At 43.2% G+C, this 16,859-nt stretch overlaps 1 protein-coding gene across 1 annotated transcript in view; it reads left to right on the forward strand.

The window, feature by feature from the left end:
* Positions 1–11,937: 11,937 nt before the first annotated feature.
* Positions 11,938–16,859, forward strand: part of cacng2a (calcium channel, voltage-dependent, gamma subunit 2a) — a 56,045-nt gene continuing 51,123 nt past the window's right edge. Inside the window, exon 1 of the mRNA XM_071542373.1 lies at positions 11,938–12,163. Within this exon, the coding sequence (XP_071398474.1) occupies positions 11,938–12,163 (226 nt within the window). The remainder of the gene's footprint in view (positions 12,164–16,859) is intronic.

A 16,859-nucleotide genomic window follows, 5' to 3' on the forward strand; every position in this document is an offset into this window, starting at 1 on the left:
CAGGTTTCACTGCAGGTTTTACAGACTGAAACCCCTGAAGCTGTTGAGCAAAATCCTCCCACACCACATTGGATGTTTTTTCTGATCCGCCAAGATGAAATAATACTAATATTAACCAGATCACTTGAACTGTGGTCAGGGAGGAACCTCCATTATATCTGCAATAGACCACATAACAGGCCCATATATGATTTTTAAGACCAATATACTCTACCAGTCAAAAGTTTGGACACAGCACATTGTTTTTTATTTTTACTATTTCCCAACATTTTAGAATGATAGTCATTAAAAGACATCAAACTATGAAATAACACAGATGGAATTATGCACTGACCAAAAAAGTGTTAAACAAATCAAAACTATCTTCTATTTTAGATTCTTTAAAGTAGCCGCCCTTTGCCTTGATGGAAAGGCAAAGGCTTTGGAAAGAAATTCATACATAGGCAAAATGGCTTTAAGAGAATGAAAAATATAGTACATTCAATCAGGTGTGTCCAAACTTTTGACTGGTATTGTATGGGCTAATGGATGGAATTCCAAACTTCCTTTTAGACATCCTCTCTCTCTCTCTCTCTCTCTCTCTCTCTCTCTCTTCTCTCTCTCTCTGAATGCCACAAATGCATCACAGCTCCCCTCCCTCCCGGTCACTATCCTTTTCCCACAGTGTGTTGGTGTGTGTGTTGTACTGCGTTGGTGTGTGTTGTGCTGCGTTGGTGTGTGTTGTGCTGCGTTGGTGTGTGTTGTACTGCGTTGGTGTGTGTTCTGCTGCGTTTGGTGTGTGTTGTACTGCGTTGGTGAGTGTTCTGCTGCGTTTGGTGTGTGTTGTACTGCGTTGGTGTGTGTTGTACTGCGTTGGTGTGTGTTGTACTGCGTTGGTGTGTGTTCTGCCGATGTTCCACTGCTGTCTTGCGTGTGCGAGGACACTGCCATGTCAGCAGCGTTTCCACCCTGATCCCCGAGTGCCTGTTCTGAGCTGAGCGGAGCTGACTGAGCGTTTTGACATGGCTGTCTCTGCACACACACACACACACACACACACACACATTCCTTCACCCAGCCCCCCCCCCCCAGCACCTTAAACATGCATGCTGCTGCTCCCTGATCCACAGCCACACATCACATGGATGGCAGCCTGTGAGTTCAGCCCTGGTTCAATTGATGGGACATTGACACCACAACTCAACCCCCCCCCCCACCCCCTTTAGTGAGAAATGGTCACCTGGCCTGAGGTATGAGGCACAGTATTTTTCTTTTAACCTTTATTTATCCCGGGAAACTCCACTGAGTCGATCTTCAAAATTTGACCATTTTCATGTCAGAAAATTCCAAAATATTCCAAGGGTTCCAAGGGTTTCTGGACAGATTTTGATTCTTGGTGGAAAAGCCTCTGAAACAGCATCGAGTGTTACATCTGCCCTTGCTGACACTCCTTCCACTTCCCATTCTGTGTCCTAACCTGCTGCCACGCCCCCAGTGTGTCTGTATGTCTGTATGATTGTTTAGTGGAGTCAGGTGTGCTGGAGTCAGAGCGGAGCGCCACCAGCTGCATTCCAACCTGTAATCAAGACTTCTACAAAGACTCAGCTCTGCCACATCCACCTTCCTCCTGCTCAGTCAGTCTATGTCTAGCCACTCTCTTGCACATTTGCTTGTTGCCCGTTTTCTCTGCCTGATCCTGTTCCTCCTGTTCCTGCAGTTCCGTCTGCTCTGCTCCAGCCTCGTCTCCAGCCCTGCACCTCGTCAGCCCAGCTCCTTAGCCTTGGACCTGCTCACCTCTGATTCTACTAGTCCGCAATAAACTACCTACTAAACTACCATTTGCCTGATCCCTGTCTCCGGCTTGTCTGTGTCCGCGCTTGGGTTCACCAGTTTTAGTTGCCACGTAACATCAAGTCCATCATGGGACACTAAAACTCTCCACTGAAACCCATACTAATCAAATTAGGTTGGGTTAGCAGCTCCTTAAGGCAGGGAGAAGTTTCATTGGAGGTTTCACAGACTGACACCTCTGAAGCTGTTGAGTGAAATCCTCCCTCTGATTTTCACTTGGCTTCAAACAGTTACAGTTTTTTGTGATTGCTTAGGCACTATCTTTGAAACTATAGGCTATTTTTGCAAAACTCTATACACTAACCACAAAACCTTACACCAAACCAGCAAAACATTATACATCTCTTGCAAAAGCAAACAAGTCTTGCAAAACTCTTCAAACTCTTTTAAAAATTGTGTTTTTGCGTCAATACAGTACAAACAAACATAATTTGAATAAGCACACGAAGCACCAACTACGCACTGATAGTATAAATGAAAAACACTTGTGGCTTTTGCTTTTTCTGTGTGCAGGGCATAGCAGTTTGCAATAAAGTTTTGTCATACATGTAGTAAACACACATACACACAGGTATCCAAATGTGTAAAGTATGGATGTGTATTCCAAACATAGCACACTATCAATACAAATAAGGGGAAAAAGTTTGTTTTTTTTCTCAAAATATTCTACAGTAACACTCCTCAAACAACAAAAGCACAGTAGAAGAAAACAAAAACATTTGTGCTAGAAAAAAAAGAACAGAAAAAAAAATAGGCTAAATATCGCCTTCTTTGGCCATAAGTTTACAGTGTTGCTAGAAGTGTGTTATTACTGTAAATTGCAAAACTGAGTGTAAAGCTGTGAGTTGTGTTTACAGTTTTACAAAAAGTGTGTTATAAAATTACAAACTGAGTGTAAAGCAGATAATGTGTATTCAGTTTGGCACACTTGGTAAATGCATTGGCTACAAGTGTTAATGGTTTCAGAGATAGTGCTTCAAGAATCATTGTTAGTGTTTAAGTATTCAGAAAAAACTGTAAACGCATTTCCTGAAACTATAGCTCAATTTCTCAAAACTCTACACACAAATCACAGCAACACTTAACCTTTTGCCAAAACTGCACAAATCTCTTGCAAAATACATTCATGCATTCAAAGCCATGTTCTCTCTTCTCAAAACTGACTTTTTCCATCAAAATGATTCACACAGGCCTCATATGAATAGGTCTTATTGAGCATTGATTTCACACTGGTGCGATAAATTTAAAAACACAACCATCAAAATACTTTCTATATGTTTTGGCCTCATGAGGTCATGTTACATATTCAAGTGTATACTGTAAAATTGTATAAAAATTGTTTATTTTGTCTCCTTTTTTGAAGTTTTAGTTTTCTTGTCTTTTCGGGAGGTCCCAAAATAGGCTGCAATCTTACAGTAAATATAAAGACTGTTGCCAAGATACAATACAGTAAATATATCATATAAATAGTGCATTTGCTAGGTAAACTGTACAGTACAGCAAAGTGTGTGAACTGTTATCACTTTGAGTGTTGTTGCTACAGTTTTTCTCGATCGCTTACACACTATAACTGGGCCTGTTAACTAAACATCCCAAACCATGACGCCATCTACCAAAAGACAGACCCATTTCCCAAAACTATAAACACTATTCCCCTGTTTTCACACATGATTCAGATTTGTTTAACTTTTTGTGAAAAACTCTACACACAAATCCCTTCATATATCACTGGCTGCACCATGTGCTCATTTAGAAAGCACTGGCATTCAATATCATTAACTCAAGTCATCACAGCTCAAACCCAATTAACACACAATTCCCCAGGTGCAAACACTAAGAGTCAAAATTGTTCACACACCAATCAGAACCTCAGGATAAATAGATTGATAGATAGATAGATAGATAGATAGATAGATAGATAGATAGATAGATAGATAGATAGATAGATAGATAGATAAAAGGGCCATGGGTCAGTTCACTTTTTGGAACAATGGATCCACAAAGACCTGAAGGTAGAGGAAGAGGACACAGGAGAGGAGGTGGAAGAGGAAGAGGAAGGGCAAGGAGACAAATAGTTTCTGATGAGATTCTCAAATTGGGATGCTGAGGCAGAATAAAAGTGATTTCTTTCTTTATCTACAAACTGTTTTATTGGTTTATATTGGTAAATACATGGAAATTATTTTACTGTATTCTACCTTCTTTATCAGTTGCATATTTTTACAGTACATTTACTTTTTCACTCAATTTCAGTTTATTTTACTACAGTACACTGAGGAATTAAAACTGTTGAAAATGTATACATGTGTTGTGTCTTTATATTGTGTTCATCATGTAAAGAGGTTGTTCTGGGGGAAAACCATAAGTGCCATTATTCATTGCAGTAACAGGTTTTTACAGTAGTGTTTTGAATTGATCTCACCAGTGTGTAATGGCTACTTTGTAGTGTATGTGTATTTGATGGCTTTTGTGTGATGTCTGGAGGCAAAGTTTGGTTTAGATGTAAGATTACATGGTTTTGAGTGGAGAGTTTGGTTTTGACACAAGTTTGAAGTTTGTGAAGATGAGTGTGCAGTTATGCATTTGTGTTTAGAGTTTTGGGAAATGGAGCATCATTTCAAGAAATGTGTCTTAGCAATCAAGATAAACTGTAAAAAAAAAAAAAAAAAAGTACACTACTGAGATGCATAGTATACAGTAATATTATTTTGTGTCTTACATTTATGAAATGTGTAGCCTATATATGCTTTCTTTTCACAGATTTGAAAGACGACCAGCAAGTGGTGGCAGAGCTTGTCTATTCACAAATGAGCAAGAGACAGCTATAGTAGACATGGTGTTAGCTAATAATGTGATCAAACGGCGGGAAATTCAAAGAAGAGTTATCCAAGACAACACACCCATGTTCACATACACCGGGTCAGCATTTCCACCATTGATCATGTCCTACGCTGAAATCATGTACGAATGAAGCAAGTCTATCATGTGCCATTTGAGAGGAACTCTGACCGAGTAAAAGAGCTACGCTATCAATATTTGCAAGTGAGTACAGTTGGTTACTGTGATTGACCACATTTTTCAGTACTCTGTATAGACCTATTGCTGTTCACTATGCACTTCAGTGTTCCTGTATGTAGGCCTATTGTCTGATATGGTCATGTTTTCCTTTTCAGAGAGTTCTTGAACTTGATTCGAATGCAAAACTGTAAACACAACATAAAGCAAATCTTTATTTGTTACTTTAAAATAAATCTTTGTTCAGCAGACAACAAAAATAAAAATCATAGTTTGTAGGCCTGCTGTTTAAAAAAAAAAAAAAAAACACAAATCAGTCCACGTCCCGCCTCTGATCCCGATCAGGCCAGAGGACTTCATCTACATCACAAGCAATACTTTCCCTGGCCAAGCAGCAGGGGAAAAAGCGCCTTGAATGACGGATCAGTGTCACCACATGCCTCTTCCATTGCCTGGAGTTGGGTCATACGCTCATGGGGTTTGCGGTCATACACTTTCCAACTCCATGCTGAAAAAAATTCTTCTATCGGACTGAGAAAGGGGGAATATGGTGACAGATAAAGGACTGAAAATTGTGGGTGGATATTGAACCAGTTGTGGACCAGAGCAGCGTGGCAGAAACTTACATTGTCCCAAATGAGAACATAACTAGGCTGGTCTGGACCCTCTCCTTCTGGGGGGGGATGAGGATATTTTGGAGTGCTCCTAGAAAAACAAGCAAACGGGCTGTATTGTAGGGACCAAGGTTTGCATGATGGTGGATGACACCACGGTGACTTATAGTCACATTTCCACCACGCAGGCCAGGGACATCAACGGTGGCGCGGTGGCGGATGATGTTCCTTCCCCGCCGCCTGGTCTTGGTGAGATTGAATCCCGCCTCGTCAATGAAGATATACTCGTGCAGGGTAGCATTCGAATCAAGTTCAAGAACTCTCTGAAAAGGAAAACATGACCATATCAGACAATAGGCCTACATACAGGAACACTGAAGTGCATAGTGAACAGCAATAGGTCTATACAGAGTACTGAAAAATGTGGTCAATCACAGTAACCAACTGTACTTACTTGCAAATATTGATAGCGTAGCTCTTTTACTCGGTCAGAGTTCCTCTCAAATGGCACATGATAGACTTGCTTCATTCGTACATGATTTCGGCGTAGGACATGATCAGTGGTGGAAATGCTGACCCGGTGTATGTGAACATGGGTGTGTTGTCTTGGATAACTCTTCTTTGAATTTCCCGCCGTTTGATCACATTATTAGCTAACACCATGTCTACTATAGCTGTCTCTTGCTCATTTGTGAATAGACAAGCTCTGCCACCACTTGCTGGTCGTCTTTCAAATCTGTGAAAAGAAAGCATATATAGGCTACACATTTCATAAATGTAAGACACAAAATAATATTACTGTATACTATGCATCTCAGTAGTGTACTATAATCACTGAGCACTGTATTGATATGATACCATAACGTTGCATTACAGTAATTACTGTACAGTTACGGTAATTAGTGACAGTATAGAAGACTATTGAAGTGGTTACTTACCTATTCTCATCTCTAAATGCCCGGATAACAGAGGCCACAGTGAAGCGGCTCAAATACGTACACGTACACGTACACGTACACCTCCTCCACCTCCTCCTCCTCCTCCTCCTCCTCCTCCTCCTCCTCCTCTACCTTTCTGTGCTTCGTGTTGCTCCATTGTTTTCCAACACAGTAGAGGTCACCTGAGGTCTCTTTTATGCTCTGACAGATAATTGAAAAGTTTAGCTAACTGAGTTTGAGCAGGTGTGGCGTGAGTGAGACCAATTGGTAATTAGAGTTTGGCATTTGAAGGCCGGTGTTTTCCATGTGAACAAACAAGGCTTGATTATGAAAATTGTGCTAAATGATGAGATTTTGTGTGTAGAGTTATGCAAAAATGTGATTTAGAATTGCTATTTGAGTGAAAACAAAGGAACTGTGCTTAGATTTTGGCAGAAATAGTCTTTGTTGTTGACACATGAGCTTCAAGTTTTCACCATTGTGTGCATAGTTCCAGTTTTAGTGTGTAAACAATTGAGAAAAACTGTAACATCATTTAAAACATGGTTTCAATCTAATTACTAGACTGTATTATCATTTAAACCCACTATTTTAGAATCAACATTTTAAAATTAATGTAATGTCAAAGTAATGTAATGTCAATACACATTCATCACAGTTCATCACAGTGATTAACCCAATCCTATCAGTACATACTTCCTATGATCACTATTCTTCACCTTTAATATCCTATATCTAAGCAGCTTAAGCCGTTTAATAGATAAATCAACTTATTTCTTTCCACCTCTCTTCCAAGCTCTCTTTTCTTGCCCGTTGTCTTCGGATCCACTGTTGCACCTGAACGCCTCCGGATTCCAAGGCGATGGAGAAACATAGCTCCCTTTTCCTTGTCGACGGCAGCCAGTACATCCGTGAAACTTGACACATGTGGGATGCCTTCTTTTCCCTCCAACGGTGGTCTCCATTCATCCACTATGAGCATAGTTTCTCCCAACAGCCCTTCCCATTGATTCATCACTCTCACAGCGCTATTACCCTCGTCGCCACTGTGTGGAGTAGTGGGAGAGGTAGGTGAATAATAGGAGAGAGGAGGGGGAGTAGGTGAATACATTCCTCGATCCTCTGCTGGCGGAGAGATTGGTGAAATTAGGTGATCCCACCTTCCCTCGGTTGCGGTGTTGGCAGACCCTGTAGGCGTAACCTTCCATTTCTTTGGCGGCTTTGAGCGTTTCTTTGGTGGAGCGGGTGTTTCTGGTCTACTCGGGGCGGGCGAAACGTTCGGACTCTTGACACTTCCCAGTAAAAATCCCCCAGAGACTCCTGTGAGTTATTCTCCCAGTCTTCTCAGAGAGCAGAGGGAAGAATACATTAAACCCCGGAGACCAGAGGGCCCACGGGTGCATCCTCACCCAGAGACTCTAACTAATCAGGTTCAATTACTGAGGATAAAAACGAGCGTTCAAAGGCCTACCACCTTTATGGGAGCCTCCATCTTTTCCTCCCTCTCCCCTCTTTTACTCCAGAGCACAATTTACTCAAAGCGTTCCTTAAGCCAATGCTCCAGGGTGCTTTAACAAGGCTCCGATTAGGGCTGGATTTGCAGCTAGCTGAGTTAATGTCAGATTGACATAAAGAGTCCATGCGGGACTGGTGCGGGTGTGGGCCTGGGACCTGATTTGTGCACCCTTGCCTGTCAGGGATAATTGTTTAATGAAAGCAAAGGGTGTCCCAAATCCTGGCAGAGGGAAGAATCAGAGAGGTCTTTAGTCAGAGCTCAAGTTCCCTCTTCGGGGAGCAGGCTTGGTGTTTGAAACAGAGATTCTGGTTCACAGCGGGTTCATTTTCATGTAGAGTTAAGGCGAGTTTTGTCGTCTAATTGCTGAGGCAGAGCGTTTTATAGTGTGTGAATCCAGAAGAACATAGAAAGGAAAATGGGATAGTGAAGTTCATATACTTTTGTTCTTACTCATTATCCACAACAGCAATATTCCAATACAAGTTGTTGTTACTTAAAGGGACAAGATGAGTGTATGGGAAAGGGGAGAACTATATCACAGGAATTGGAAGGGGAAGCTGTAGAGAGGGAAAACCCCTCCATGTGGATGAATATCTCTGTCTTTCATGGCGAATCTTGACACCAAATGATGATTGTTATTTTCTGCCTTACAGCTATTTTACTTGATTAATTATTGGAACAAGCCTGCACACTCCAAATCGTCATGATTTCATAAGAAAAGGGCATGTATCACAAACATGAAAAACATTATAATACATTTCTGCATGAGTAACACATCCTTTCTGTGTCTCAAGCCTAATAGAGAGTGAAAACTGGAGACTGTCTTCCTTAGTTAGTAGCCATAATGGGATTTTAAAAACACTGAGCTCATTCATCTTTTCTGTTTGGAGGTGGCAGTGTGGCCCAGTGGTTAAGGAGCCTGTTCTGTAAGTAGAAGGTCTCAGGTTTGATCCCAGCAATAGCCATGTGACCTGTTTCAGTGTCCTTGAGCAAGACACTGAACCCTCTGCCTGCTCCCTCCAGTCAATGAAAGATATAGATGAGCGAAACCCAACTGAACCCATTCATTCCTCTGTATCTGCTGAATCGGGTTTGTTGAAAGATCACAAATCCCCGACCAAAACAAACACAAGTTGTGTTTGTTAATTGCTCAGAGCAGACACTGCGACAAGGCTGATTGGAGCTAGAAGGGCAGAAGAGTTGAGTGTCTTTGGATGGACTTGACTCCTTCCAAACACATTTGGGCTATTGGATAATCAGCTGCGACAAAGGCGCTTCACCAGCAGGGGGCGACAGACTCCAGAGAGGGAGAGCAGAGGTGGAGGGAGCTGTCCGTTCAGCACCACACATCCAGCCCGACTCACAGTCTCTCTATTGCAGTAAGCATGTGCCTGATCAGATAGGACTTTGTCATTTTTTATAATAGGCTGAATATATAATGGTGAGTTCAGAAATGCAGCTGCTCAACGTGGCCAAGATCAAATGCGGGCCTGTCAAGCCAGTCCGTCCGGCCTCATCCTCGTTGTTAATTGTCACTGATGGAGAAATAACATAGTATCAGCAGAAAATAACACCATATCTGCATATCTGAAAGCTGTGAGCTGTAGCCAAAAAATGCGGTAACTTCCATAAGATGCCAAGAGCAAGAGACCTGGAAAAAGCGAGATAAGGGAAGCCGCAAAATGTATATGCGTTTAGTAAGATTACTTTAGGGAAGAGAGAATGCTGCAACAATTGGATAATACAGTAATAGCTAAATGCATAAATCTCAGAATCTCAGCCTATGTGCACAAATGCAATTCTGTAATCCTCCATCCACCACAGAGAGAGAGAGAGAGAGAGAGTCCACCATCCCAACACCCCCTCCTTCCGCCCCCTCCACTCACAGAAACGGAATTAAAAAATCTTTAATATCTTTCCAGCAACGAGCCTCCATTGCTGCAGCACGGAGCACACACACACACACACACACACACACACACACACACACACTCACACACACTGTAGGCCTGACTGTACCCGTCGCCCCAGCAGACAAGAAGAAGGAAAAACCACACTGCAGAATTAAAGACCTGCTTCCCTACACTGATATTACTCATCATCCCAAAAAAAAGGGGGGGGGGGGAGAGAGAGAGAGAGAGAGAGAGAGAGAGAGAGAGAGAGAGAGAGAAAGAAAGAGAGAGGCTAAATTGAACGTATTGAATGTATAGCGCCGCTGACTCTGACATCGTGACAACACAAGCTCTGTCTGTGGATCTGTGCGAGTCGCGTCTCCTCCTGATTGTGTAATATCTCTCTTTTCTTCCTGCAAGCAGCCAAAACCTGCATCCGAGCGCGCGAGGAGGGAGCGAGCGAGCGAGAGAGAGAGAGCAAGCGAGAGAGAGAAAGAGAGAGAGAGCCAGAGCGAGCGAGCGAGAGAGAGAGAGAGAGAGAGAGAGAGAGGGGGAAAAAAGGGGGAAGAGATTGCAACATTCATCCAAATTTATTTATTTTTTTTGCTATTACATGGCGCAAGGGCTATACAAACGGGACCGTCCTGGGTGTGATACTGCCACGGTGAATTTGGATATTCAAGCAGCAGCAGCAGCAGCGGCGGCGGCGGCAGCGGCAGCATCCTCCGCCGTCCAGGGAAGCATCGGCTCCGGCGGCGCCCCCACCGACTCCTCGTCCTCCTCCTGCCGGCTCTATGTCGAGTGATGGTCGGCTTGCCTTGCTGGATGCTCCCCTCTCTCTCCGGATCGTCGACGACGGAACCTCCTCTGACCGCAGACCCCCATTTTCGGCGGAAACCTTCCCAGAGCTATAGGGCTACATATGGAAACTGAGGACCAAAATTTTAGGAAAAAGGAAAATCTAAGCGGTTAATTTCATTTTTTTTTTTTAAATTGATTTTAAATTTTATCGACTTTGATTTGTATCGGGTTTTGCGTGTGTATGTGTGTGTGTGTGTGTTTTTTTAAAGCCTGCTAATTAATTAATTTATTCGTTGAGCCTTGATTTCTTCATTCCATCGTAGGCTATATAGGGTTGATTTGTGGAAACTGATAGCTCCCTCCACCGTAATATTTCTTTAACTTCATTATAGGTCGTTATAAAACACCGCAAGAGTCGCTTTCATTTCCTCTAGTCGGGATTTGAATTCGTCCATTTGTTTACTCTTTTCTGTTTCCACTAATATGATAGATTTCCCCTCTGTCCTTCGTTTCCCTTCCCGGTTTCTCTCCTTGCTTTTTCCCCTCTCTTGACTAACACTATAGAATAATAATAATAGTCTTTAGGATAGCTTTGAATATATAATTCTGAATTCTTACTAGCACATATAAACGCAATGTTATAGCCTATGACTAAAGTAACTGTAACTCATTCAAACAGACATATTGAACTGTTGTACTGTAAGCCTGCCATTACTCTAACGCCTCCCCCAACCGTCTTTTTTTCTCTCCATTTGAGCTCATGTTAATTCAGCTCTGTCCATTTACAACAGTGCTTATCTGTAACCTTACAAGTCAAGAAACAGGTTGCCTATTTTGTGCAGGCCTATAGAGAATAAACCTCGCCTCAGTTCACTTCCATTTTTAGGCTCGGGTCTGGCACTCCAGGCTTTAGGACATTATTAATCCTTTATAGCTCAGTGTTAATATTCACGTTTGTAGCTTTTTTTTCCCGCTGCAAGTAGCTGAAGTATAGTGAGCTACATCTGCAGCTGAAGGCATTAGGCCTATAGTGCTGCTGAGGTGCTGTTACCCTCTGCATACCACAATTTCTATCTTTTGAATACAAAAAAGATAGAGACATAACTGCCTCGTCCTCTCCTCCAAAATAACCCCCCCCCCCTCCAAGACAAGCTCCCCGATTTTTCTCTTGTTTCGGTCCTCACCCAAACGCAACCATAAGGTTCCTACCGCATCCTCCTCCTTCCCCCTCCTTTCGCTCGAGTATATCCCGTTTTTTCGGTTTGGTTTGGTCCCGCAAATTTTCAAATATTTATTTCCTGTACATCAAGAGGAAAGGGGGTCCCCCTTTCATGGAATGCGGAAACATGGGTCTGTTCGACCGCGGAGTCCAGATGCTGCTGACCACGGTGGGAGCCTTCGCGGCCTTCAGCCTCATGACCATCGCGGTCGGCACGGACTACTGGCTGTACTCCCGCGGCGTCTGCAAGACCAAGTCCAGCAACGAGAACGAGACCAGCAAGAAGAACGAGGAGGTGATGACCCACTCGGGACTGTGGAGAACCTGCTGCTTGGAAGGTAAGGTTCTCCATGCTGCTGCTGCATGCAAAAATAAAAACTTTCTCACTGCCCACATGATTTCTTTTGGGGGTTTATACACTCAGGAGCCCCAGTACTACCACAATACACATCATCACTGTTGTACTGTACACACAGAAAAATCTGAAAATGTTTCTTCGAAGTGATGCCATTTCTGGTTTCACACAGAACCTTTCAGACCAAGGATCTTTACAGAACCATTTCTTTAAATTAGGCATGGAGGGGTTTGGTTATGGTTAATTTCCAAATGTATGGCATCATCCACCATCCAATAACTCAAACAAGAATCACAAACCTTTTAATATCCCAAAGAACTATATGAGGAACATGAAGAACCATCCGCTAAATAAGGTGTTTCTTTAGTAGGCGATGGTTCTTTGTGGAACTGCGCAGCCTTTTAAAGAACCAGTTAAGAACCATTACTTAAACTGTACATTTCCCTAAATGCCACGCCACCATGCAGAGGCAGCTTAGCCCTCTGTTCCCTAACATGAAGTGTAGGGTTCGACTGATATGGGTTTTTGAAGGCCGATACCGATGCCAGTACTTTCGTCTCGAAGCTGCCAATATTTTGTGGGACCGTTGAATATCTGTCCGCTTTCACGCTCCCAAATCCCCAGAATTGCAAGGATTCTGTGTTTCGCCCGGGACTGTATCCTTGTCAGGGTGGAAAAGACCTCTCAGACAGCGTTTAGACCATCATGGGACACTAAAACTCTCCATTGAAATCCACAAACAGAATTCTTAGGTGGGTCAGCAGGGTGAGGCAGGTTTCACTGCAGGTTGTACAGACTGAAACCCCTGAAGCTGTTGAGTAAAATCCTCCCACACCACACTGGAATGGTTTCTCTGGTCAGACGTCTGAATTAAAACAACAATAAAAACATATTCGCTAGCTAGAGGTGGACGACATTGACCACTAGCAGATATCCAATTTCAAATAAATAGCCAAAAAACCCTGGATATATCGGTCTAATCCTAATTAAGGGACGCCGTTAGAAATTCCAGGCTTGCTTGTCTGAAGGGCCTATGGGTGTCAAGTGGGTGTGGCAAAGTATGGGACACCTGTCATGACTTAAGCTATGTGAGTCCAAAATTTGACCTTGTAGTTTTTATCAATATAAACAAGAGCAAAGATCAAGATCAATCTGTTGGAAATTGTATCTAAAAAAAAATCACGTCAGGGGGGATTCAGGACTGATGTTCCTTCTAATCTGATTAATGTGAATAATATCTTGTCAGTCATCAGTCATTGATTCGATAAAAGCGTTTGGAGGTTTTGGTGGAAAATATTAGATGAAGGGGACTTTGCCATAGCTGAGGGTTTAGTGAAGTCAGATGATAACGTTTCATAGGTGCGTTTATACATAGGAGCCGCTGCAGCTGTCATTGCCCTTTCTCTCTCTTTCCCAACACGAAGAGGCACTGCAGCACAGGGGCTGCTGGGAAATCAAGTCCCTCTGACAAGATGTAACACCCCCCCCCCCACACACACACACACACACACACACACACACACACACACATAACAAGCACCATGAAAGTTCTGGGCCAACATGGTAAAAGCACCCATCCTTGGATATTTATTTATTTTAGATGATACTTGCTTCCTCTCCAATGTTGTATTCTTTCCACTTCACATTTTATCTCAAATAGTAAAAAGTGACACTTCAGTTTTGATGGGGTGTTTATTTTCATAAGAAGATTTTATCATGGTATGACCCAAAACTAGTTATTGTCATTACAAGACAGCCACAGAGGCAGAGAGGCAGCCACTTCTGTCAGCGGTTCCTGATCTGCCTGACAACTTTGATGATGGTGGGACTTAACGGTGCTTGTCATGTAACCTTTGACCCGGCTGCGCTCGGTGCTTTCCGAGATGTCAAACAGCCTCGCGTCCCGAGCGCAGGTTCGGGGCGACCTCCCGCGTCTGCCTCGTCAAACGGAGGCGGCTTGTTTCCTGTCATGCCCCAGCGGAGGCGTCGGGCGCTGACTTGGAGTGCGGCACTGTAACCTTGTGAGGGCACAGAGCGTTACAAATCTGCTCATCTTCTTAGCCGTGAGATCCTGAAAGGCCGCGGTGTCTGGCTTCATGCTCCTCCAGCTTTTGCGATAAGCAGCCAGACTCAGGCTGCACCTTCCGCTTAAAGCTTAATAATTGAGAAAGATTTGGGGAAACAAGTCCAATTTAGGTATCACTCCATAAAAAAGAATTGCTGAATTCCTGCACTGAGGTTACAGCACATTGACAGCAACAGCATTAACAGGAATAACAATGATAACAATGTTTTCTTAGAGGTGTGTCGATGTGCGTTTCTGAAACTTCTCCGAGTTACCGCTGTCCCGCCCAAGCAGTCCACCAACATCAGGCGGTTTGCTGATATTTGACCTGGACTGGACAGGTGACTTTGACCAGAGGCCAAATACAGCAGCTGCTTCGGATTTGTTTCAAGTTCAAGTTTCCCTCTGTCATTCCTGCAGCTATTAACTCTTCCCAGGTACAGGAACAGGGGCATCTTGCTTCTGCTCATGAGCAATGGTGCTCCTATTTCATGGCATCAGAGTTGGATATTTCACATGACAATCTTGAGACTTGGAGTATATTCTATTCCACTGGTGTGAAAGGCAAGAGAAGAGAAGTTGATGGTCACTGGTTCGAAATCCCCGGACCAGCCGGGAAAGTCTGGGTGGGTAAAGTGAAAGTGATTGACAGATGTTACATCTTCCTCTGATGTGCCCCTGAGCAAGGCACTGACACACTAACCGCTCCAGTATACCTGCTCAGCGGCCAGTAGCATAAAACTGTGGTTGTACTGGACAGTTTCCAGACTTGAGTGTGTGTAACTTTGTGAATGTGAAGCGGGTGTTGCTGGAAAACCGCATGCATGCTCAGGCAACTTTCCCAGGATGAAATACAAAAATCTGATACAGTGCTGTTGTCAATAAGGTGTTCCTACAATTATTATATGAATGCACATAGGATTAATAACTGCTGAAGTGTAATTGTGACAGTGACTGGCCCTTATTCCTGCCAGGCCGTTATTTAATTGGCAAACAAAACGGCCCAGAGTCAAGACGAGATGAAAACATCACACTCTTGGCTCAAGGTGTTTTGCTGTTCAGAGCGCCACTACGTAGCTTTTGTATAGACACACAACAAGCCTCTTCCTTTGAATCCTGGATCAAAATGGCAGGAAATAAACCCAGATTTGTCATCTGTGATTCATGAATGATCCGAGGCCCAGAAGAGGCAAGGGAGTGGAAAAAGGGGCGCCACTGCATTTACTTACTGGGGTCAGATTCCAAATTCCAATTCAAATGACTTCCCGCTAGGGAAATTGGGTCTTAAAAAGCGAGTACATTTAATTATAGGTAGTTTGCACAATTTAAACCAAAATCGGAGATACTGAAAAATAGAAAAGTACAGAGCCGGATGCAGCTGGAGAGAGGCAGAGATAAGCACCCTGCTTGCTGGAAACCCAGGCTTGTTTCACCATAGACTCTCTACAGGCAGGAGGAGTGATATCAAGTTTAACATTTCAGATGTTAATTAGGCTACAGCATGCAGCTTAGCTCAATTAATTCAAAGTGCCGAGATGACTCGTATTCATCTTTCCCCTAGCTCTCCTTAACTGAAGTCTTATTGGTAATCAGGCAGCAACTAAGGCTGCAAATGGTTGAAGTACTCCCTCTGTCCTTATCGCAGCAGAAAACACAGACCAGTTTGCTGTAACCCTGGCAGCGCAGGCCCACACATCCAGCTCACAAAGTGGACACAGGTGGGCGAGGGTTTCTGTTTGTGTAACCAGCTCCTGGAGAGGAGAACCTGTGAAAAAGCGAAAGGGGAATACCCACACAGGGTTCCTCAACACCCCAACCTCCGCCTCGCTTGCTCCTTGTCAGAGAAACACAATATATTCTCACTGTGGGGAAAGAACGGATTGTGTGTGTCTGTGTGTGTGTGTGTGTGTGTGTGTGTGTGTATACAAAACGTCTGCCTATTGTCCGTGTATTTTCCTACAGGTAAATTGCAGCAATGAAAAATCATGCATTTCTGCTTCTCTAGTTATGAAAATGAGTGTAGAGCTTTTTGCAGGCTTTGTAAAACACAGTACATCCCATATCAATTTAGTAGATTTACACTTGTCTTCACCCCTAGCCTGAGTTATAAGTCATGCTGAAAGCAATGTAGAATATGCACCTGCAAAAGCATGGGATTAATTTGTTGAATCTCACAGCTGCCTTTAGAACCACTTCATGTAAATGCTGCTGATTCTTTTTTTTCTAGCACAGTCTTTGTATTTGCCTCAGTAGAAAACACAATACTCTGTGTCAATAATGTTCCCTGGGTGATTGCCAGCCAAACCCCAGCAAGTGCAATGGTTATAATGATGTAGAAAAGGTCAAATGGTCCAGTTGGGATATATTACAGCGCTTCTGCCAAAAGCTCTCCCGGGACGGCTCACATGTCCCAGGACCTGAAGGGTTCTAATAACTCCACATTAGGTTTATTGGAACCCTTTAGAAGACCTTTTTAACAGGAACAAAATCGTTTGGTATTCAGCACAGTACTGAGCAGTTAGCCACTTCCCATCATGGCATCTCGAGGACCAGGACACAGACTGCTGTTGTCACGATACCAGAATCTTAACTTTGATACCAATGTTTAATATCT

This window comes from Centroberyx affinis, unplaced genomic scaffold (genome assembly GCF_046629955.1).
Source record: "Centroberyx affinis isolate AG114_WGS23_722 - 3 ecotype Tasmania unplaced genomic scaffold, CSIRO-AGI_Caff_v1 ptg004071l_1, whole genome shotgun sequence".
NCBI lineage: Eukaryota > Metazoa > Chordata > Actinopteri > Beryciformes > Berycidae > Centroberyx > Centroberyx affinis.